Source organism: Pseudophryne corroboree, chromosome 1 (genome assembly GCF_028390025.1).
Source record: "Pseudophryne corroboree isolate aPseCor3 chromosome 1, aPseCor3.hap2, whole genome shotgun sequence".
In the NCBI taxonomy this organism is placed as follows: domain Eukaryota; kingdom Metazoa; phylum Chordata; class Amphibia; order Anura; family Myobatrachidae; genus Pseudophryne; species Pseudophryne corroboree.
In genome coordinates this window covers 1,049,351,951-1,049,377,587 of record NC_086444.1, presented here as the reverse complement: position 1 = coordinate 1,049,377,587, position 25,637 = coordinate 1,049,351,951, and the positions used below count along the sequence as shown (strand labels likewise).

The window sequence follows — 25,637 nt, the reverse complement described above, 5'->3', positions numbered from 1 at the left end:
AGACAGCATCCCCCTTTTTACACATTACGATAGCCAGTCCCTCTTTTTACACATTGCAGCAGACAGAAAAGATAGATAGAGAAATAGATAGATAGATAGATAGATAGATAAATAGATAGATAGATAGATAGATAGATAGATAGATAGATAGATAGATAGATAGATAGATAAATTGATAGATAGATACTTACCATCTCTCCCTACTGGCAGTCAGGCAGTCTGGCTCCTTGGTGCTTGCAGATCCCGGGCAGGGGGGAAGGAGGAGGAGGGAGGGGGACTGGAGCTGCAGCAGCGCAGCTTCCGCATTGGCCACCCACCGCCGCTGTGAATGCTGGGATTTGCGAAGCGCATCCCAGCATTCACAGCAGCGCCGGGCATCCAATGCGGAAGGAGAGGGACTGCTGCAGCGGCGCCACTACCAATTACATATCGCTGCTACGGCTCCAGTCCCCCTCCCTCCTCCTCCTCCTCCCCTGCCTCCGGCGCTGCTGCTCTCCTCCCCTGCCTCCGGCTTCGATAGCGCGGCGCAACCAGCACAGCAGAGGCAGCTTGTAATGATTCAATTTGACTCATTACAAGCCACTGGCCGTTGCGCTCTCAGGGCGACTGCGCACACTCGGCAGGGACGTGCGGTGAGCTAAATAGCTCAGAAGGCACTGGCTAGCTCCAGAGCCAGATTTACATGCAATATATGAGCCAAAGCGTACATCTGGGCATTATAAACCGGTGCAGCAGTATAAACGCCTGGAATTTTGGAGAGTTTTGATCAGAGATGTGCAGAAAAGTTAGCCAGGTGAGGCACTGCCTCACCTGCCGTAGACTTTTTACTCCAGAGTTTTGGATATAAAAATTATTAGAATAATGCATAGAAGATATTTCAAACATATTCTTTGTATTTTTCATATACTTGGTGCAGTCAAAACTCTGGCACAAACGTTAGTATGACAGGAAAGGCTCTGCCTCACCTGCCTCACCCCACCGCATGTCACTGACACCTGGCGCACACGTAGTTACGACGCTGGTTGGTACTTTATCACCATGCAATTTATCACAGTCCAAGGCTTGATAAATCTTGGCAATATATGTACAAGCTGAGGCTACAAATATTTTACAATATTTATTAGAGACGAGACATTTTAGAATTAATATTTTATAATAATTTATTGTGGCACATTCACATATTTTCACAACTTTTCTAAATTTTTCACTATCATTATCACTATCCAGTGGATCGGATTGGCATCTGTAGAACAGGGATATATGGCCAGCTTAAAATCTGGTCTAATGCAGTAGCATTTTACTGTGACATGAAATGTTAAGTCAACAAAAGTCCTTTCAGTTGTATGAAGTACTGCTTTATTGAGTGAGAATCATTTCTAGGACTTCATAGTACATGTAAATCACTAGTATTTGGCACGTATGTGGCCTGGTTTTCTGCTGACACTTCAGCTGTTACTCAGGAGTCAGCAAAAATGGTGATCTATAATTAGGACTATTTCCTGTGAGTGCTGTTTCCCCATCTGGTGTGCGTGTGACTACACACCCGCCCTGTCACTGAATCATGTGTTGTGAATTTCAGAACCTTTCAAAAGCATTTTCAATGCATCACATAATAAAGTACCATACCTGGACTTCCTGGATTGCCAGGGTTCCCTATTACACCTCTGTCTCCTTTCTCTCCTACTTCTCCTTTTGGGCCAGGAGGACCTAAAATATAAAATATCACTTCAGTATTTCCAAATATATTCAATGGGATCATTACATGATAGTGATGATAAAGTAATGATTGTACAGTAATCAATGTAATGTATGTTACAATATACTCAACTTGAAGTCCCATAGTGAACTGGTGCTGCTAATGATTTCTCACTTCAGACATTTACGCATATAGCTTTCACCATAGTGTGATACATAAGTGACATATGTAAAGTTCTGAACTATGGCCCTCATTCCGAGTTGTTCGCTCTGTAATTTTCTTCGCATCGCAGCGATTTTCCGCTAAATGCGCATGCGCAATGTTCGCACTGCGACTGCGCCAAGTAAATTTGCTAAGAAGTTTGGGATTTTACTCACGGCATTACAAGGTTTATTCTTCGTTCTGGTGATCGTAGTGTGATTGACAGGAAGTGGGTGTTTCTGGGCGGAAACTGGCCGTTTTATGGGTGTGTGTGAAAAAAGTAAAACGCTGCCGTTTCTGGGAAAAACGCGGGAGTGTCTGGAGAAACGGGGGAGTGTCTGGGCGAACGCTGGGTGTGTTTGTGACGTCAAACCAGGAACGACAAGCACTGAACTGATCGCACTGCAAGAGTAAGTCTCGAGCTACTCCGAAACTGCACAGAAAAATCTTTTTGCAATATTGCGAATACTTTGTTCGCAATTCTGCTAAGCTAAGATACACTCCCAGAGGGCGGCGGCTTAGCGTGTGTACTGCTGCAAAAAGCGTCTAGCGAGCGAACAACTCGGAATGAGGGCCTATATTATCTATGTTAGCTTACAAGTCTTAATAAAATGGATCCCCATGTTTGTCAAATACAGTATAATAATACATATTAATACTGTACATAATCATTTTGCAGCACTAAGCTGTCATTGCAACTTATTTTTTTACTTTGTAACTGGTGAAAGAGGAGGGGGCATTTTTTTCTCTTTATTTACATGTCATCTGTATTCAGTTCTATTTTAAATTATGCATGGTAGGATTTCAGCAAAGTCATTTAAAATATGGTTGCATAATAAAATAAAATTGTGATTTAAAAGCTTTCTGAATAGCAACAGTGTTTCTAATGTAACAGATCACACAAACTATGAGAAGTATTTAGTGGACACTGGTTTACAATACTTATGTACTAATTCTGGCGGTGGCTGAGGAGAAGTACAGCTTGTGTTCTGTATGCACATCATAAAAATGAAGCAATACTAATCACAAGTTCATATATTCATTAGTCCACAACAGAACGATTTTACAGAACAAGAATTTGTCCTTTCACACCCCACATGGTAATATGCTGCATGTCTGAATCATAAGCTGCGTTATACAGAGGGTTTCATACCAGGACTTGAAAGAATTCTTACGATGCATACACACGGTGTGATGTAACCTTACAATTTTGAGTATATAGTCAGAATCATAAGGAAAGTTAGTGCAAATCGCACCGTGTGTACACAGATTGCGATACTGATGCGCGCTCCCGCGGGGTCGGTATCACAAGAAAATATAGACTGTGCAGGCAAGGCAATTTTGACTATATTGTGTACAATCTAGAACATAGTATAGTCAAAATTGGCACTTAGTCAATGTCAGACATAGGAGCTAATTCAGACCTGATCGCTGCTGTGCGTTTTCGCACAGCACTGATTAGGTCTGGATTGCGCATGCACCGGTGCATGCCAGAAAGCTGACGGCTGTCATAGCCCTGCGTAGTCACTGGGCAAGAGGGGGCATGCCCGGACCATTGGGGGGGCAGGCCGTGGCTGCTGCGTGATGTCCCACGCAGCTGCTGCGTCCTGGGCAACAACGAGTAGGTCCCTGCCAGTGCGCAGGAGCTGCGCTGGCAGAGAGCTACTCTTCAAGTACCAAAGCATTGCAGCTGTGCGATGCTTTTGTACTTGTGCTGTGGGTATCGGGCCTGACATATGGGGTGGACTAGCCCTGTGCTGGGCGTCCCCCTGGATGTCTGAAGACTAATCCATTGATGTTTGTCAGGTCTCTGGATTTGTCTGTCCCCGGTGGGGGCGCTAGTGGGTCAGTGTTGGTGTGATGTATAAAGCGGGGAGGCAATATAAAGGTCCTGCGCATAAGCGCTGATATTTATTAATGTTAAGCAGATGGAACAAATACTGAATATGATGAAACCGGTAATGAAGAAATCAATGACAGATAACAGAATCCAAATAACATAAAAGTCTCTTGCAGCAGAACGTAAATAACTTGATAATGAAATGCAGATGAAATAACAGAACTCCGGTAGTATTTGAAAATACACAGTCTCTGAGTAACACAGGATAAACGGATAATGATGATGAAAGCAGAACTCCGGAATATATGAGTAACTCACAGTCTCTGTTTAAAGCACAAATCCATATAGCCACACTTAGGCTAAAAGCAGGAGACAGTCTCTAAGCCAGTAGATGTTATGCGGCTGGGTTTGCACAGATGGTATGCTGACAATTAGTGCACAGGTAAGTAATAGGAAAGAACACCTGAGGAGAGTCTCTTACTGCTGATGGGTTTTGAAGCTGGATGTAGCTGAAGTCCGGAGTAACAGGAGAGCTGTAGTAGAGGAATCTGGAACCAGTGAAGTATCCACAAAGGAACGCTGGGAACAGGAACGCAGGAACTGGAGAACTAGACACAGGGTATGTGACTCGTTGTCCGAGGCGATGAGAGTGAGCCCCGGACAGGAACTTATACCCCTTGCCCTGCAGTGATTGGTCGCAGTGTTCTGGCTGGAAACTCAGGCCTGGATTGGAAGCAGGAATCACAGCAGCATCCACACGGACCGGATGCCGGCACACAGCAGAACACAACCGCAGGGCCAGACTCAGGAGCACTCAGCGACACGGGAAATGACGCTCGCAGTCAGCGCATCTGTACAGCCGCGGCTGGGGCCATGACCTCTGGAGGCCTGCACACCAGCGTGCTGGTAGGTGAGACGCAGCTGACCGCCGATTCCTGACAGTACCCCCTCCTTTATGGGTGGACTCCGAACACCCACGAGGCTTGGCAGGGAAGAGTCTGTGGAAGGCTTGTACCAACCGTGGAGCGTGCACATCTGTAGCGTTGACCCAACTTCTCTCTTCAGGACCATATCCAGACCAGTCAATTAGGTATTGCAAATGACCGTAGCGATGACGAGAGTCCAAGATCTTTTCCACCTCGTATTCCACGCCCCGAAGAGTTTTTACCTTTGGGCCTACTGGAAGCGCTCTCTGGAAACGATTGAGAATTAGTGGTCTGAGGAGAGAAATATGGAATGAGTTGGGAATTTTCAAATAGGAAGGCAGTTTTAATTTATAAGCCACCGGATTAATAACACTTTCTAGTGGGAATGGTCCAATAAACTGTAGGGCAAATTTCATCGAAGGAACTCTGAGACGGAGATTCCGAGTAGATAACTAGACTTTGTCACCTGGCTTTAAACTGGGAACAGCTCGTCTTTTACGGTCAGCAAACATTTTATACCACTGAGAAACCTTCTTAAGAGACAGATGAATCTTCTTCCAAATTTGAGAGAACCGCTGAAGAGCAGAAGCAGCTGCGGGCACGTCTATGACAGGTAATTCCTGAAAATCTGGTACTCTAGGATGTTGACCATAAACTGCGAAAAAAGGAGTTGTATCTGTGGAAGTATGATATCGGAAATTATGAGCAAATTCCGCCCAAGGCAATAAATCCACCCAGTTATCCTGTGAAGAGGAAATATACAGTCTTAGATAGGTCTCAAGCTCTTGATTAACCCTCTCCATCTGCCCATTTGTTTGAGGGTGATAGGCCGTAGAGAACTTAAGTTTGACCTGTAGCGCAGAACATAGAGCCCTCCAAAACTTTGCCACAAACTGCACACCACGGTCAGATATTATTTCTGTTGGAAGTCCATGTAACCTAAAGATTTCACGAAGAAATAACTGTGCCAGATTGGGAGCAGAGGGTAAACCCATGAATGGGATGAAATGTGCCATTTTTGAAAACCTATCCACCACCACCCAGATGGTATCATATCCATTAGAGGGAGGAAGATCAGAAATTAAGTCCATTGATAAATGAGACCAGGGGCATTTGGGAATGGAATTTGGTAGCAATTGGCCTGCAGGAGCCTGACGAGGAACTTTGTGCTGAGCACATTTGGGACATGAAGCTATGAATTCCTGAATATCAACTTTCATATGAGGCCACCAATAAGTTTGGGACAGAAACTTGAAAGTTTTTAAGACTCCAGGGTGACCAGTAAATTTAGATGTATGAGCCCAGGACAGGAGGTTTGGACGAAGCTCAGGGGAGACAAACATCTTGCCTGGAGGTGGAACTTGGGACACCCCTGTAGCTGTGAACACCACAGGATTTAATATGGGTCGAGCAGCTTGTTCTGATGATTCTTCAGTTGAGCTCATAGAGCGAGATAATGCATCCGCCTTAACATTTTGTGAGCCAGGTCTAAACATCAACTTAAAATCAAAACGAGAAAAGAATAGGGCCCACCTTGCTTGTCGGGGATTCAGACACTGCGCTACCTTCAAATAAAGAAGGTTCTTGTGATCTGTGTAGATGGCAATAGGGAATCTCGCACCCTCCAGCAGATATCTCCATTCTTCAAGGGCCAATTTGATTGCTAACAGCTCCTGGTCACCGATGGTATAGTTCATTTCTGCGGGCAAGAATCTACGAGAGAAAAACCCGCAAGGGTGAGTCTTACCATCAACGCCCACTTGTGACAGAACTGCGCCCACGCCAACCGTTGAGGCGTCTACTTCCAAGATGAAAGCCTTGTTGACATCTGGCTGTTGTAACACGGGAGCTGAAATAAAAGCCTATTTTATTTTATGAAAAGCAGACAGTGCCTCATCAGACCATTGGGAAGGATTTCCCCCTTTTCGGGTTAGGCAGGTAATTGGGGCTATTAATGTGGAAAAGCCCTTAATAAACTTCCTGTAGTAGTTAGCGAAGCCAATAAAACGTTGAACTGACTTGAGTGTTGTTGGAAGAGACCAGTTCTCTATGGCTTCTAGTTTAGCTGGGTCCATTTGAAGGTGTGTTCCGGAAATAATGTATCCCAGGAAAGGTATTGAAGAAGCTTCAAACGTACATTTAGATAGTTTGCCATACAGATGATTCTGCCGAAGACGTCGAAGAACCTCTTTTACCTGTTGGCGATGAGTAACTAAATCACGGGAAAATATCAGGATGTTATCGAGGTAAACAATCACACACTTATACAGGAGATCTCTAAATACTTTGTTGACGAAGTTTTGGAACACAGCCGGGGCATTACTCAAGCCGAAGGGCATCACTAGATATTCGTAGTGGCCGTCACGAGTATTGAAGGCGGTTTTCCACTCATCACCACTTCGAATCCTGATCAAATTGTAAGCCCCGCGAAGATCCAGTTTCGTGAAAATGGAGGCACCTCTGACTCTGTCAAACAGCTCTGTGATGAGGGGTAACGGGTAGCTGTTTTTAATCGTGATGTCATTTAAACCCCGATAATCAATACAGGGGCGTAGTCCTCCATCCGTTTTCTTAACAAAGAAGAATCCCGTACCGGCCGGAGAAGAAGATGGACGGATAAACCCTTTTTGTAAATTCTCCTTAATATATTCGCTCATTGCTTGAGTTTCTGGAACTGTAAGAGGATATGTTCGCCCTCTAGGTGGCTTGCTCCCTGGAACCAAATCAATGGGACAGTCCCATTCTCTATGAGGCGGTAAGACATCAGCAGCTTTCTCACTGAAGACGTCAGTGAATTCCTGATAAGCCTCTGGAAGACCAGACTGGGGCTTTACACTTGTGGATTTTATTGGACATACTTGAGCTAAGCATGATTGGAGACAGGAGGAACTCCACGCCGTCAACTGTAAGGTAGACCAGTCAAATTGTGGATTGTGCAATTGAAGCCAAGGCATACCCAGTACAATCTCATAGGTAGCTTTTGGTATAACCAGGAATTGGATGAGCTTAGAATGCAGGAAGCCCACTCCCAGAACTACCGACTTGGTCTGCAGGGAGATGGATCCTTCAGCAATACGGCTTCCGTCTACGGCAGTAAGATAAACCGGATGAGACAGCTTTGACACTGGGAGAGAAAGTCTATCCACTGCAGCTTGTGTAATAAAATTCCCAGCAGCACCACAATCCACTAAAGCGGACAAGGACTGAAGTCCATCTGGCATTTCCAGAGTGACAGGCAATATTAAATCTTGAGATGAAGGAGCTTTATTCAAGGTCCCTAACTTGACTCCTCCTTTGCAAGTTAGGACCTGGCGTTTCCCGACCGAGCATGGCAGGAACCAATCAGATGACCATCCGCAGCACAGTAGAGACACAGTCTTCCCTTTAATCTTCTGGACCGCTCCTCAGGTGTTAAACGAAATTTGTTTACCTGCATAGGTTCGTCAGCAATGATAGGTGGAGACTGTACAGGAGGCATAACTCGGTGCTTGCGAAGATCACCTCGAGAACATTCACAGGCTCGCTCGCGTAGACGTAGATCTAACTTGACACATAGAGAGATTAGGGCCTTCAGTTGCTCTGGTAAATCTCGAGTAGTCAATTCATCCTTTATGCGGTCAGATAGACCATGCCAGAAGACGGCAACCAATGCCTGGTTGTTCCACTTCACCTCTGATGCCAATGTCTGGAACTGGATGACGTACTGACCTATAGTACGTTTTCCCTGGCGGATCTGAAGGAGGTCTGAAGAAGCAGAAGTCGTACGCCCAGGCTCGTCAAAGATGCGTCGGAATGCGGCAACAAACTCTGTATAATTATTCAGTAGTGCATCTGCTCGCTCCCACAGCGGAGAGACCCAATTCAGAGCAGAACCAGCTAACAGAGAGACAATATATGCAACCTTTGTTCTAGGTGTTGGAAAGTTCTGTGGTTGCAATTCAAAATGGACTTCGCATTGATTCAAAAATCCACGACACATTTTAGGATTAAAATTGAATTTACTTGGTGTAGGAAGATGGATGCGAGACATTGGAATAGGAGCAACTGGAGAGGTAGAAACTATGGAACTAGGAACAGGAGCAGAAACTGATGAGGACACTGGAGGAGCTGAGGTTGGAAATGACTGTTGCAGAGTATCTAAATGAGAAGACATTTCCTGCAGGTATTGTATAATCTGCTGCTGCGCAGCCTCTTGACCATCTAGTCGTGACACTAAGCCTTGGAGTGTCCCTGACCCCACACTTTGACCACCATCCGGGTCCATGGGCCTCGGACAAACTGTCAGGTCTCAGGATTTGTCTGTCCCCGGCGGGGGCGCTAGTGGGTCAGTGTTGGTGCAATGTATAAAGCGGGGAGGCAATATAAAGGTCCTGTGCATAAGCGCTGATATTAATTAATGTTAAGCAGATGGAACAAATACTGAATATGATGAAACCGGTAATGAAGAAATCAATGACAGATAACAGAATCCAAATAACATAAAAGTCTCTTGCAGCAGAAAGTAAATAACTTGATAATGAAATGCAGATGAAATAACAGAACTCCGGTAGTATTTGAAAATACACAGTCTCTGAATAACACAGGATAAACGGATAATGATGATGAAAGCAGAACTCCGGAATATATGAGTAACTCACAGTCTCTGTTTAAAGCACAAATCCATATAGCCACACTTAGGCTAAAAGCAGGAGACAGTCTCTAAGCCAGTAGATGTTATGCGGCTGGGTTTGCACAGATGGTATGCTGACAATTAGTGCACAGGTAAGTAATAGGAAAGAACACCTGAGGACAGTCTCTTACGGCTGATGGGTTTTGAAGCTGGATGTAGCTGAAGTCCGGAGTAACAGGAGAGCTGTAGTAGAGGAATCTGGAACCAGTGAAGTATCCACAAAGGAACGCTGGGAACAGAAACGCAGGAACTGGAGAACTAGACACAGGGTATGTGACTCGTTGTCCGAGGCAATGAGAGTAAGCCCCGGACAGGAACTTATACCCCTTGCCCTGCAGTGATTGGTCGCAGTGTTCTGGCTGGAAACTCAGGCCTGGATTGGAAGCAGGAATCACAGCAGCATCCACACGGACCGAATGCCGGCACACAGCAGAACACAACCGCAGGGCCAGACTCAGGAGCACTCAGTGACACGGGAAATGACGCTCGCAGTCAGCGCATCCGTACAGCCGCGGCTGGGGCCATGACCTCCGGAGGCCTGCACACCAGCGCGCTGGTAGGTGAGACGCAGCTGACCGCCGATTCCTGACAATGTTTCTATAATGGGTGCAATGGGTGCGGTGCACACAGGCCCCTGGGTCCAGGAAGGACCACACCGCCCCCATTGCACCAATTTTAATACTTACCTTTCTAGAGTCCAGCGCTAGGGGCTGTGATCGCGATGGAAATCGCAGCCAAAATGGTCACCGCGCATGTGCGGTAGCCAAGTTGGTCTCTGGATCATGGCGGGCGCCATGTTTCCGAAGACCTGCACATGCGCAGTAGACTCCAGCACAATGCTGTAGTCTACAGCACCGTACAGAGGAGGGGGCCCACCCGGAGGTGCACACGGACCCCCTCCTCTGTAGAAACGCCCCTGGACTGATCGTAGATGTGCTAAATTTAGTACATATACGATCAGGTCTGAATTAGGCCCATAGTCAAAATCTCAAGTAATGATAGTCAATATCGGTGGTTCTGTGCTCTGGGGAGTTCAGGGGAAATCGCAAAGTCTAAATCGGCACATAATTAATATTTCACTGTGTGTATGCACCTTTAGCGTTGAGTTTTTTAAGAGTGTGTATTTAGAAGGGTGCATATGCACATATTCTTATTGATTTGTGGTATACCTCATTTAGGGCCTATTTAGCAACCAAATTTATCATATGCAACGAGTTTTAAGGCTCATTGCATATGCTAAATGATGCTCCAGCCAATTGGCTCCTGCCATGTGTTTGAAAAATGACGGGAGGTGATTGACTAGTGCACCATTTATCATACGCAACATGTTTTAAAACTCATTGTGTGTGATGAAACTTGTTGATAAATTATCCCCTTAATTTTAGAATACTCTTATTGTGATATAAAGTATATTAAATTTTATCATTCATTCCATTCTTATTCTTTTTTGCCTTTTTAAAATGTCTCAAACCTATCACATAATAATGTGATAGAACACTTCAAAGATTACAGTAAACTGTTTTAAAGCAACTGCTTTAATTGTTTGTGTATTTATTCACTTTGATTCACACATACTGCATTTGGTTTTATCTTCTGATTTACACACATTTAGTAAATGCTTGAAGAACACCTTAAAATAGGTTAAATAAGACACAATGGTGCCAATTAATTGCAATGCAACTGGACGTTGCATACCTGTGGGATGTTGCATTACCCTGGGCTAAAAGTATTGAAAGCTGTCAATTAGGAAGAGCTATATGGTATAACTTGTATTATTATTCATTATTATTAGTATTATTATCATTATTATCCTTTATTTATATGGCGCCACATGGGATCCGCAGCACCCAATTACAGAGTAAACAAATAAGCAAAATATGAAGACAGTGACTTACAGTTCAATACAATATAGGACACGTACAGGGTATATAAACATAGCTGCGTCAGTAAACAGCACTGAAATAAGTATCAGGGTGGCAGAAAACAGAGGGATTTGGTGCCATCAAAGGGAGTATTGAAAAGAAGATAGGTTAAGTAAGAGACGTAAAAGTACATGAGAGAAGAGGTCCCTGCTTGTGAGAACTTACTTTCTAAAGGGGAAGGGCACACCGACAGGGGTAACACAGATAGGGTAGAAAGTGAGCATGGGCCACAGAAGGCTTAGCATGAGAGATGGCTGGGTTTGGTGAAGATGTGTGTCATGAGAGTCAGCTTGAAGTTTTGTAGAGAGGTGGAGAGTCTGAGGGGGAGCGGTAAGAGAATTCCAGAAAAAGGGAGCAGCATGTGCAAAATCTTGGAGGTAGGAGGAGGTAATCAGAAGGCAGGAGAGGCGGCGTGCATTAACAGAGCGATGAGGATGAGCGGGAGTGTAAAGGGCGATAATGTCAGAGATGTAAGTGGGAGAGGAGTGAGGGCTTTTTAAGTGAGTGTGAGAAGCTTGAAATGGATTCTGAAGGGGAAGGGGAGCCAGTGAAGGGCTAATAAGAGAGGTGAGGTGGATGTAGTGCGTTTGGTGAGGAAGATGATCCAGGCAGCAGCACTGAGGATCGATTGGAGTGTAGAGATGTATGTGTTAGGGATGCCAGTCAGGAGGAGATTACGGTAGTCTAGTCTGGAGTTGACCAGTGAGTGGATAAGGGTCTTAGTGGCATCCTGGGTGAGAAAGGGTCTGATCCTGGAAATATTTTTGAGATGAAAATGACAGGTTTGTGATAGGTGCTGAATGTGTGGTTTGAAGGAAAGGGAGGAGTCAGGGATTACTCCAAGACAGCGCACTTGGGGCCAGAGGAGATAGCTGTGCCATCTATAGATAGTCAAATTGTGGAAGGTGAGGTTATGCGTGTGGGTGGAAAGAGGATCAGCTCAGTCTTAGACATGTTAAGTTTAAGAAAGCGCTGGGACATCCAGGAAGAGACATGAAGTTTATTTTTTTTTAAATATTCATTTAGACTCACTGGCTTTCATTAATACTCTTAAGATGTTTATGAAATACTTCACCTTGAATGGTTGTTAAATTTTTCAATGTAAGTGAATGTTCCCAGTCTTTTAACTGCAGCTCATTTGTGATTTTATTAAGTGTTTTCACTTCCTCTTTCATTTTTTGTTCCAGGATAATGTATTTTTGTTTTACATCAGATATGTCTACAGATGCATTCTGAAAGTATGCACTCTTTTGCACAACTTCCTGTAAATATAAATGGTTAAAGAAGAAAATATAAAAATAATGACGTTTCAAATAATAACATAAAACAATCACTTTTAAAAGCACATCTTTATTCCTGATGTATGCGTAGAACATGCATTTGTAACAGGAATCCAGGTGACAATGGACCATACGAGAGATGAGTGGATGAGAATAAAGATTTTGGATTTTTAAAGAATAAATAACATTACTGACATGCAGTAAGTGTACCAGAATTAGAAATATTGCTAACATTTTAACACCAAAAAATGATAGCTGGTATATTGAGACCACCTCCAATAATAACATACAGCGGCTTTTTGGACACAAACAGTTGATGAAAGGTTTTAGTAACAGCTGACAGCTTCGTGTAACGGTTTCCTCTTCATTGTCATAATGTCAGTTTTAGAAAAATGGGTTATTAAACATTGTTTCATTTTATGTATATCACCATGATCTGAAAACACATATCTTTATGCACAACTGATAAATCTATGCTAACATTATATTTCTAGACAACTCCTAAATACATAGGATGAGGATGAAGCAGAAGCAGTGTTACTTTCTACACTTTATGAACACTTACATAGAAACATAGAATTTGTCGGCAGATAAGAACCACTTGGCCCATCTAGTCTGCCCTCTTTTTTTTTTCATTTATCTCTAGCCTTAATTGATCCTTATTTCTTTGTAAGGATATCCTTATGTCCATCCCATGCATGTTTAACTTGCTCTACTGTCTTAACCTAGCATTATTTCTTTTCTTGCACTGTGTACTGACTACTGAATGATATGGAACTGTCAGCGCATGTGCCATTTGTGTGCCTGTGCTAGATTTATGCATAACAGTTACTTAGTAGTATATTTTCATCCTCATTTGACCATCTTTAAACATTGTAGATTGAAGATGTTCCTCTTCACCATACCTCTGAGGATGACAATAACAATGCTGTTCTAATATGTCATGATGCTCGTGTTCCAACTGCTGCATTTAGTCTCTCACACTAAGTGGCCTATTCTTCAAGTATCCAACTTGCTGCGAGTAGAAATGGTTGATACAGATTCCCTGGATCAATTCAACATTGCAGGGACAGCTGATCCGAACTAGGACTCTCTGACTCAACATTGCTAAAGCGGAAGAGCAGTATCTAGTGGAAAGATCGAAATAGGGGTGGAGGGATCCCTTCGCAACCTGGGACTCCTTCCTATAGAGAAAGAATGGGTGTCCGGGAATCAGCGCCATCTGATAATGGCGAAGGTTCCTGCTATCAAGCTCCAAAATTTTTATATTTTCAAAGCTTAATGTCTTTAGGACTCCATACTATTGTATAGGGACAGCAGGCCAGATCTAGACTGAAAGGTAAGCAGGAGATTTACCTTTATAGTGAATGGTCCTAATACTACATTTCTACAAACTTATACATTTCACCTATTTTTATTTTTATTTTTTTAGAAATGAATGGATAATGATTAGGCCCCTAATGGTAATTATAGCTGTTACTTGCTGAGATATTGGGTCTGGTATAGAGTTGGGGGATATAGCCAGTGACAGGATGTCCTGCAATGAACTCTTCCATTTCTGATCTTATTGTCATTATCTGAGATTATTGTATAGGGCAGGAATGGGGAACCTTTTTTCTACCGAGGGCCATTTGGATATTTATAAAATCCTTCGGGCGCCATACAAGTCTGCCCCCGCACGCGCCAAAAAAATGGGTGTGGCCAGTTAAAATGGGATGTGATGCACATATGCCCCCAATAGTGCAGTGCCAGATCCACAATTGCCCCCCACAGTGCCAGGTATACAAATGCCCCTCACAGTGCCAGGTATACAGATGCCCCCACAGTGCCAGGTATACAAATACCCCTCACAGTGCCAGGTATACAGATGTCCCCACAGTGCCAGGTATACAGATGCCCCCACAGTGCCAGGTATACAGATGTCCCCACAGTGCCAGGTATACAAATGCCCCTTACAGTGCCAGGTATACAGATGCCCCCACAGTGCCAGGTATACAGATGCCCCCACAGTGCTAGGTATACAGATGTCCCCACAGTGCCAGGTATACAGATGTCCCCACAGTGCCAGGTATACAGATGCCCCCACAGTGCCAGGTATACAGATGCCCCCACAGTGCCAGGTATACAGATGTCCCCACAGAGCCAGGTATACAGATGCCCCCCACAGTGCCAGGTATACAGATGCCCCCCACAGTGCCAGGTATACAAATAACCCCCACAGTGCCAGGTATACAAATGCCCCCCCCCCACGTCCCGCTTACCGCTCCTTTCGGCGGGGACACGGAGGAGAGCGCGGCTATGTTGGGCGGCGTCATGTAAGACTTGAAAGCAGCCGCCGGTTCGAGAGCCAATCAGAGCTCGCGGACCGGCAGCCGCGGCTCCTGATTGGCTGCCGGTCTGTGAGCTCTGATTGGCCCACAAACCGGCGGCTGGTTTCAAGTCCTACACACTGCAGCCGCAGCCCGACAATTGCCGCGCTCTCCTCCGTGTGGTGACAGCTGAGACACGCTGCCGCCGGACTGTGCGGCGGCGTGTCTCACTGAGAGGAGCGGGTGGGCCGGACCAAATGGCTTCGCAGGCCTTATACGGCCCGAGGGCCGGAGGTTCCCCACCCCTGGTATAGGGAAACAACTCTATCCACAATAACAATTTATCTTAACAATGTCAACTTCACCCTGAAAAAGGCTTTTATACAAACAATTTTTAATTATAATGGATTTATGTCTATTATTAATATTCTAATTTGTATTTCAAGGAATGTTAATTTCTAGACATTTGACCAGAATGCCAAATGAGCAGATCTGTATCCAATTTGGCCACATGTTTGTTAAAGTCAAATTGCCAGATATCATTAAACTCCATTTCTGCTGCTACATAGTGATAACAATCATGGGTGACTGATTTTAAAGCCAAGAGAGATGGTGGTCAGTGAAGTTAATTTAATGTTCTTATGCCCTTAGAGGTTACTGGTTGTATATCCTTGTGGCTGCCTTAGGACCTTATTCAGAGATTAACGCAGATCGCTGCATACGTAGACAGATCTGTGTTCATCTCCTCACATGCTGGTGGCCACTCAGCACAGGGCACGGTAACCCAGCATGTGTGAGGCTGCCTCCCGATGCGCCTGCAATTACATTGGGTATTATTCAGAAGTGGGAGTTACTGTTCATGTACAAAAAGTATCAATTGTCAGTACTTTACACAGGACCTATTGTGTGTGTGTGTGTGTGTGTGTGTGTGTGTGTGTGTGTGTGTGTGTGTGTGTGTGTGTGTGTGTGTGTGTGTGTGTGTGTGTGTGTGTGAACAGGTCCTGCCACGACTGACTCACTACAACATCAGAATGTCAGTGATTGACAGTCTGATGCCATCTAGGGGTAGGGAGGACAAGGTGACAGCCTCCATATCTCCAAATGGAGGCATGTCTCCGCCATTTAGGGGGAGGGAAGACGCCAGGGATCTCTGTGGTTGTATTGACCACAGCAGTCAGATGACCAGGTACCTCACCAGATCACCGATCATTGAATTAAGTTTTTATATTTTAAAAAAAGCAATAATGCAATCTGAAGTTTCCCTTCTGTATTATTTTTTTTTTTTTTACAATTTTATTTTAGTAAATTTGAGCAGATCACATTTCCCATTATGAGTATGGGAATTGCAATCCGATTACTAAATAAAATAAAAAATGCTAATTTAAGGGCTTGAAGGACAATTTTGTGAATTCTCCTCCAATTGCCAATTCATGTGATACTAAAATAATGTGAAATAGGTGTGATAACACCAATATTTTTATTATTTTAATAAAATAATATTAATAAATATGTCCAGTAGACATCAATGGTGAAAATACAACTAAAATATAGGAATGCTTGTTCAACATTTCTACACCTTATTTGAATAAAACTTAGGGACTGTTTTTCAATAAACTTATACATGGAAGCAATGCCCATATTGTTTTCAAACAAAATAATGACTTTTTCAGTATGAAGAACTTTGAGCAGTGCTTACCTCCCATAATATATAAACGTTTTCAGTAAAAGTTGTATTTATATACTCCACTTTCACTTGATTGTCATCCAGTGCAGTTGTTAAGCGTTCTACAGCTGTCTGAATGTCTTGCACAAGTTTGTCCTTTGCTTGACTCTCTGATGTGCTGTTATTTAATATTTCATTTAACAATTGCAGTTTTGCTGAGTTCATTGAAATTTTTGATTTCCAGTCTGAGAAGTTTTCAATAAGCTGGTTTAGAATAACAGTGCTATCATCATCTTTTTCTTCTTCCACATTATTATCTTCAAGTTTTCCACCTTGTTTTTCGAAAACAGAGATGTGACCTTCAATGGAGAAAAGAAGATGAAAGACATTATTTAGAAATTTCACCTGCATACACAAAAAGCACATACTATCACACTCTGATTTTACAGTCCTCAATTTCACACGCTCATGGAAATCCTTTTACTTTCACATCACCTAATTTGTTAATACATTTCAGTACGTAGGTCAATTTTAGTGATGCAGTCCCTTTTCCCGTAAAAGTATCATTTTCAACCCAATTTAATTAATAGAATTTCAAAAACTCACTGTTGCGATAGCCTGCACAGCATGGTTTCCAAGGGGATGCAGACAATTTACCTACAATCAAAACCCGGCGGTCAAAATATCGACAGCCATTGACCGGTGGTCAAAATACCAACAAGGTCAAAATACAGACATGGTCAAAATACCGACATATAAAATACCAACAAGGGCAAAATACAGAAATTTAAATGTCGACAGGTCGAAAGTCAACACAAGTTTTTTCATGATTTTTTTTATTGAAACCGACCTGTTTATACTTTACCATCCCAGTGGACCTGGAGGGGGGAATATAAAAGTGTGCCCGAAGCATGGCGAGCGCAGCAAGCCATGCGATGGGACACGGTACACATATACGGTGTCCTTGTTAACCTATGTTGACATACACAAAAAACAATTAAAATTTTTGTGTCGACTTTTTGACCTGTCGACGTTTTAAATATCGTTTTTTTTTACAATGACGACATTTAAAATGTTGGAATTTTGATCTTGTCGGTATTTTAACCATCTGTCAATTGTTATTAGTATTTTGACCATCAGGATTTTGATTGTAGGTAGTTCATATTGATCCCTTTCCTAGCACTACAGCATTTGTTCCTCCTAAAATCAGTGTGCAGTGATACAGTTCTAACAAGTACCAATCTAGGAAGAAGTCCAGTCTTGAAACCTGTATTGTGATTATTTTCCTACTAGTATATCTTTTAACACTAGGACTGCCAGAGCATACATCTTTTATGAGAATTGTTATCAGACAGATGCTGGTCAGACATATCCATCTGTTGTCTGTTTCAACCCTTGTGCCTGCAGTAACCAGACATTATTTAACATACAATTAATAAGTATATATCTTACCTCTGTCTTGTATATTATGATTACAATGAGGGTTATTTATTTATTAACAATGGTGACAATGTACATAGGTGCAATTAATCACTGCAACCAGCTACCCATTTTATTTAACTGAAATATCCTAAATTGTATTACTCATAGTGAATTATTGATTGATTGTTTGCTAAGTACTATAGCACCTATATAAATAACCCACCAACAGTATTGCTAAATTATATTGTAGGTTATATGTTTACCTTGTTGCCTGAGTGTAAATATTAGAAGACCCAGGACAATACAGTACAGAAGCACAAGTGCTATAATTGCAATCTTCAGTTTTCTTTCAATTGTTGCTATAGGTTTACCTAAAGTATACAGAAACAGCATTTATTACTATATTATTTTGTAACTCTAACCTTAAACAGTAACATGCAATATTAAAATGATATTCCCATTATAAGGTAGTTTGAAAAAAAATCCCCAGGTATTTTCAACCACAAAAACAATACATTGGCTACTGAAAAACAAGAAACAGTGTAGATGTTTCACAACTACAGATACTTTGTGCATAGAACACTTATAATAAAAAAAATATTATCTAGTTCTGGTGTCATTTGGTTCTAAAATTTAAAAACTAAGTATATATTATAAATAAAGGTATCACAAATCAATGTCGTTCAATTAACTTGCATGTAAACATTTACACATCAATAGCAGTATATGTAAAACAGGGGTGCGGTCAGGATGCTGGTGGTCGGGATCCAGGCAATCGGAATCCCGAAGCTGGAATCTTGACATGCAGCCATAATACCGGCGCAGGTATCTCTTTCACTGGCCGAAATGCTGATGCCGGAATCCCAACCGCCGCCATACCTAACCTAAATATGCCGCATATTCTTAGGTATAGGCTGCGGGGGAAAGTTAAGTTTAGGCACCCCCCGGGAGGGTTATGGTTCGGCTGTGGGGAACAGAGGGTTAGGCTGCTCGGAGAGAGGGTCAGGCACCCCTGGGAAGGGTTAGGGTTTGGCTGCAGGGGAGGGAGGGTTAGGTTTAGGCTGCGGGGAAGGGGGTTAGGTTTAGGTTATGGGCAGGGGAAGTTAGATTTAGGCTATGGGGAGGGGGGGTTAAGTGTAGGCACCACTTGGGAGGGTTAGGGTTAGGCTGTGGGGGGGAGAGTTAAGGATAGGCTGCGGGAAGGTAGGGTTAGGCTTAGGGGGGTATTGGGGGAGGGTAAGTATACTTACCTAGCTCAAGCCGGGATTGTTTCTATTAGGATACCGCGGTAGGTCTTTTCACCATCGGCATCCCAACCGCTGGGATATCATAACACACGTGTAAAACAATATACCTAAAATGAGTAGCCAGATAATATAGTATATCATATTAAAAAATTTGAAAAAATAAATAAAATTGTAAAGCCGCAAAAACAAAAGGGAATAACAAAAAAGGAAACATAGGAGTCTGTACATTACAGGAGAAATCTGACATTCTGTGGACATATTATAGAAAAACTATTATATGTTGAGAATTGTATATACATGTATACTGTATATATATACTGTATATATATATATATATGGTCGAAAAGAGAAACGGGGGCGCTCAGATATCACGGTGCACTACCACTAATAAATAGTGAAGATATGAAATCAAGTGTATAAAATAAGTGACACTTCCTCTAATATAAGAGTGGCTGCAACCTTAAGCAATAAATATGTGCTTGGAAAACACATAAATAAAATTTTTAGAAAGTGAAGAAAAGGGCGCCTACTAGTGTCTACTAAAATTATAGAACTGATGTGATTGAGAACAGGAGACTACTTATCTGTCATAAGCAAAAAGTCTATTTATGACAGATAAGTAGTCTCCTGTTCTCAATCACATCAGTTCTATAATTTTATTAGACACTAGTAGGCGCCCTTTTCTTCACTTTCTAAAAATATATATATATATATATATATATATATATTGTAACAAGAGTCTTGCTAGAATGCACTCTGCTACAAAAATTCCACCAATGACCGACTCCAGGCTTGTGCAAAAACAACAAATACCTTGTATTCAGGTAGCTCAAAAACAAAGATATACATAAAACAAAGATCACTGTCTTTAGTGTAAACTACCAGGGAGGTTAGACCCTGTGTCACTCCCTCTTACTTAATAAGGAACCATTCAGGTACCGGCATCCTGACATTAGTGGCCCAGCCCTCCGGATCCCACTGTCACTAGCAGGCCTATCACCTGGACACTAACTGCCTTCAGGAGCCCTGACTCATGGGAGAGACTCTGCTTTAAACCCAGCACCCAGGTGCTGGCTGATGAAGCAGCTTCTTGAGCTAAGATGCCTATAAGACCTGGTCTGGGCCAAATGGATGGGAACCTGGTCCATCCATACTTCCCATCTACCCCCAGGACCCTGTGTATAGCTTACAGGTGGCAAAGTACCTCTCCTGCCACTATATATGTATATATATATATATATAATTATTATTATTATTATTATTATTATTATTATTATTATCATTATTATCCTTTATTTATATGGTGCCACAAGGGTTCCACAGCGCTTAATTACAAAGTACATATGCACATAATCAAAACAGGAAAACAGTGACTTACATTTGAAGACAATATAGGACAAGTACAGGGTAACTAAGCATAACTACACCAGTAAACGACATAGAGATAAGTTCAAGGTGGCCAAAAAAATGCGGGATTTGGGCAGTTGAGGATTATTAAAGTAAGAAAAGGATAAGCACATAAGGGTAGAGGGCCCTACTCGTGAGAGCTTACATTCTAAGCGGAGGGGTAGACAGACAGGAGTGACACAGATGGGGTACATAGAGAGCGTGGAACAGAGGGTTAGGATGAGATTTGGTTGGGTTTGGTAAAGAAGCGGGTCTTAAGAGCCGTTTGAAGTTTTGTAGAGAGGTGGAGAGTCTGAGGGAGAGAGGTAAATTATTCCAGAGAAAGGGAGCAGCACGTGAAAAATCTTGGAGATAGGATTTGGAGGAATTAATCAGAAGACAGGAGAGTCAGCGTGCAATGGCAGAGCGAAGAGGATGGGTGGGAGAGTAAAGGGAGATAAGGTCAGAGATGTAAATGGGAGAGGAGTGGATGAGTGCTTTGTAAGTGAGTGTGAGAAGCTTGAAATGGATTCTGAAAGGGAAGGGAAGCCAGTGAAGGGCTTGTAGGAGAGGGGAGGTGGATGTAGTGCATATGGTGAGGAAGATGAGCCGGGCTGCAGCATTGAGGATAGATTGGAGTGGAGAGAGGTAATTGTCAGGGAGGCCAGTTAGGAGGAGATTACAGTAGTCCAGTCTGGAAATAATCAGTGAGTGAATAATGATCTTAGTGGCATCCTGGGTGAGAAAAGGTCTGATCCTGGAAATGTTTTTGAGATGAAAATGACAGGTTTGTGAGAGGTGCTGAATGTGTGGTTTGAAGGAGAGGGAGGAGTCAAGGAGTATGCCAAGACAGCGTACTTGGGGGCTAGAGGAGATAGTCGTGCCATCAATGGATAATGAGATTGTGGGGGGTGAGGTTGTGCGGGAGGGTGGGAAGATGATCAGCTCAGTCTTAGACATGTTGAGTTTAAGAAAGCGCTGAGACATCCAGGAAGATATAGCAGAGAGACCATTGGAGGTACGAGTGAGGAGAACCGTGGAGAGATCAGGGGAGGAAAGATAGATTTGAGTGTCATCAGCATAGCATACAGGTGGTATTGGATGTTAAAAGAAGTAATGAGTTCACCTAAAGAGGACGTATAGAGAGAGAAAAGGAGAGGACCAAGAACAGAGCCTTGGGGGACACCAACAGTTAGTGGAAGTGGGGGGGAGGTAGCATCATGAGAGGAGACAGAGAAGGAATGATCAGAGAGGTAGGAGGACAGCCAGGAGAGGGCAGTATCACACAGACCAAGAGAGTGAAGGATTTGCAGAAGGAGAGGGTGGTCCACAGTGTCAAAAGCAGCAGAGAGGTCAAGAAAAATAAGCAGAGAGTAGTGGCCCTTAGATTTGGCTGCATGGAGGTCATTGCAGACTTTTTTGAGGGCAGTTTCAGTGCAGCGGAGAGAATGGAAACCAGACTGGAATGGGTCAAGCAGTGAGTGAGAGGAAAGAAAGGCAGTGAGGTGATTATAGACAATACACTCAAGAAGTGTGGAGGCAAAAGGGAGGAGAGAGATGGGTCGATAGTTGGAGAGAGTGTTTGGATCAAGGGTAGGTAATTTAAGAATTGGGGAGACAAGAGCATACTTGAAGGCAGAGGGGACAGTGCCTGATGAGAGGGAGAGATTGAGAAGGTGTGCAAGATGGGAACAGGCAGAAGGAGAGAGGTAGCTGAGGAGGTGGGAGGGGATAGGGTCAAGTGGGGAGGTCGTGGGGGGGGGGGGAACGGATGAGGGCCATGACTTCCTCATCAGATACTTGGGAGAAAGATGTCAGAGTTGGTAAGAGGGAAGGAGAAGGGGTGGCAAGGGATGGGTGGTGGCTGGTTGCTGGTCTGGTGGGATGTTATGTCCTGATGTATGGAGTCAATCTTGGATGTGAAATAAGTGGCAAAGTCAAGAGCAGACAATGAGGCAGGGAGAGGAGGTGGTAGTAAGCAGAGGAGGGAGTTAACAGTGGCAAAGAGGTGACGGGGGTTGGAAGACTGGGTAGAGATGAGGATTTTGAAGTAGGATTGTTTAGCAAGGGAAAGGGCAGTACTGAAGGATGAGAGCATAAATTTGAAATGGAGGTAGTCAGCTTTAGAGCGTGATTTCTTCCACTGTCGCTCGGCAGTACATGAGCTTTTTTGAAGATATCTGGTACATTTGGTGTGCCAGGGTTGAGGTGTTGATCTGCGAGGGTGAATAGTGTTTTGCGGAGCAACAAAGTCAGGGGCAGAAGTAAGAGATGCATTGTATAGGGATGTGGCTTGTTCAGGGCATGTGAGAGAGAGAAGAGGAGAGAAGTGAGTCAAACAGGGAGGCTATGGATGAGGTGTCAATAGCCTCAATGTTACGCTTAGTGATGGTAGCCTTAGGAGGGAGAGATGGGGAAGCAGAGATAGATAAGTTGAAAGAGAGCAGATGGTAGTCATAGAGGGGAAAAGGGGAATTGGAGAAATCAGAAATATCACAGCGGTGAGTGAAAACCAGATCCAGTGAGCTCCCATTCACATGGGAGAGTGAGGTGGTCCACTGGGAGAGAGCAAGTGAAGATGAGGTTAAGGAGTTTAGAGGCAGGTGATTTTGTGGGGTTATCGCTAGGGATGTTGAAATCACCTAGGATAATGGAGGGAATGTCAGAAGAGAGGAAGTGAGGTAGCCAGGAAGCAAAGTGGTCAAGGAATTTGGAGGAAATGCCAGGTGGATGGTAAATGACAGCAACTCGATGATTAGTAGGTTGGTAGAGGCATACTGCATGGACCTCAAATGTAGAGAATGTAAGGGATAGTTCTGGAGGTATAAGTTGGTATGTGTAGCTTGAGAGTAAAAGGATCCCAACACCACCCCCATGGCGACCCCCGGGTTGGGGTGTGTGAGAATGTGAGGCCCCCAGCAGAGAGAGCAGCAGGAGAAGTGGTGTCATAAGGAGTAATCCAGGTTTCTGTAATGGCCAGGAGATGCAGGGAGTTGGAAATGAAAAGGTCATGAGTGGGGGACAGTTTGTTGCAAATAGATCTGGCATTCCAAAGGGCACAGGATAGGCGGTAGGAGTTTGTGGGAGAGATGTGAATGAGATTATCAGGGTTGCTGTAGCGTTGAGGTAAGATTAATTTGTAAGGAAGGGATAAAGAGGGTGTAATGATGGTGCTGGGGCCTTGGTTAGGAAGGGAGACTGCAGGAGTGAGGCAGGGAGGGAGTGCACTATGATAGTGGTGGAGGAGAGGTGAGGTGACAGGCAGAGGAGGGAGAGAGCAGGGTTGAGTGGTGGGGTAGAAAGGGTGTGAAGGGGCAGAAGTAAATTGCAATGGGGAAACAGAAGAGGAGGGGAAGGGAGGCAGAGGGGAGGATGGGAGACAGAGAAGAGGAGAGAGGATGAGATGTAGGAGACTGGGAGAGGGGGATAGAGGTGGTACCAGGGAACAGAATAAAGGATTAGGAAGAGAAGGATTAATGGGGGATGTTGCCATGCCAACCTGGTCATAGTGTGGATGGGGTAAATACTGGTACAGGTTGAGTATCCCTTATCCAAAATGCTTGGGACCAGAGGTATTTTGGATATCGTATTTTTCCGTATTTTGGAATAATTACATACCATAATGAGATATCATGGTGATGGGACCTAAATCTAAGCACAGAATGCATTTATGTTACATATACACCTTATACACACAACCTGAAGGTCATTATAGCCAATATTTTTTATAACTTTGTGCATTAAACAAAGTGTGTGTACATTCACACAATTCATTTATGTTTCATATACACCTTATACACACAGCCTGAAGGTCATACAATACAATATTTTTAATAACTTTGTGTATTAAACAAAGTTTGTGTACATTGAGCCATCAAAAAACAAAGGTTTCACTATCTCACTCTCACTCAAAAAAGTCCGTATTTCGGAACATTCCGTATTTCGGAATATTTGGAATACTCAACCTGTAGTAAAATGAGAATAGGAGGAGTGGTGGCTGAACGAGAGAGCAGTGAAATTTGCAAAAATAAATACGCTTTTCAAGTATTTAAAATGTGATTAATGTCTATAGGTTAACAGTATGTATTAGACACTGAATTGATTATAAAGTTTGTTATAGTATAAGTAAAGGGTGAGCCTACTGTATCACATTGGAGTTATTAAACTTAATAATTCAACAACATTTCACAACAATACTTATGTACTTACATGGCAGTGGTGACAAATGATCACAGCGTGAATTCTCAAGATGGATAAGGGAATTAATGTCCTCCTCATTTTCAGATGCTTTTGACCACTTTGCCATTTAACAAGCTGTAATATAAGAATATGCTTTGATTCTACCTTTGGGACAGCTATCCTACTTTATAGCCCATTAAGTACCAGACTCAGCTAGTAAAGCCTGATTCTGTTTCTGTGTTGCCCTTACATCTTTAAATTCTGCAAGTAATTGTCAGCACAACTAATAAGTGATACAGATCTATATACTTCTGTCACATTTAGAAATGGTTCAAAATGAACATAAAGCAAATAGAAATATTAAAAGTCTCACCTTTATTTCGAGCTGAAATGGAGAGATTGAAGATATGTATAAAGTGTCTTCAATGTGTGTACAAAAGTGCAGCTTCCCTGTGACTTTCTAGGTTCATGTCAGGGAAATGACTCAGCAGTGGTCTGCTAGTCAGTGTGATTGGGCTTCTACTCTGGGCACATTCATTACGTAAGCAAACTCTAGAAACATTCAATAACCAAACTTTACTACCAGAGGCGTCACTAGGGTTGGTGTCACCCGGTGTGGTAACTCATGGTGTCACCCCCCATGGACCTCCTCCCCTATCACACCATAAGGAATCCTGGCGGGGGAGGTGATGGGGCGGCGACGCACCGTTTGAGGGGCGTGGTCCGGACAACGCAGACGTTTCTGGACCATTTGTTGGGTGGGCCGCAGCGGTTGCATGACGGCACACGCAGCAGCTGCGACCCAAAAGATGGCGGCCCGGCGACTGCCTTCACAGCTAGGCTGCAGAAGCAGAGAGCTACCCTTAAAATGCGAGCGCATCTCTGTATAGCAATGCA

General features: G+C 43.3%; 1 protein-coding gene across 2 annotated transcripts in view; it reads right to left on the bottom strand.

Moving 5' to 3' along the window:
- MSR1 (macrophage scavenger receptor 1) overlaps positions 1-25,215 on the bottom strand; it is a 129,257-nt gene extending 104,042 nt beyond the window's left edge. For both annotated transcript variants that reach the window (XM_063920863.1, XM_063920864.1), the window contains exons 1-6: positions 25,114-25,215; positions 24,771-24,875; positions 18,192-18,299; positions 16,540-16,865; positions 12,330-12,516; positions 1,627-1,707 (exon numbers count right to left, since the gene is read on the bottom strand). In XM_063920863.1, coding sequence (XP_063776933.1) covers positions 1,627-1,707; positions 12,330-12,516; positions 16,540-16,865; positions 18,192-18,299; positions 24,771-24,867 — 799 coding nt within the window. In that variant the 5' untranslated portion in view covers positions 24,868-24,875; positions 25,114-25,215. The remainder of the gene's footprint in view (positions 1-1,626; positions 1,708-12,329; positions 12,517-16,539; positions 16,866-18,191; positions 18,300-24,770; positions 24,876-25,113) is intronic.
- Between the last annotated feature and the right edge of the window lie 422 nt (positions 25,216-25,637).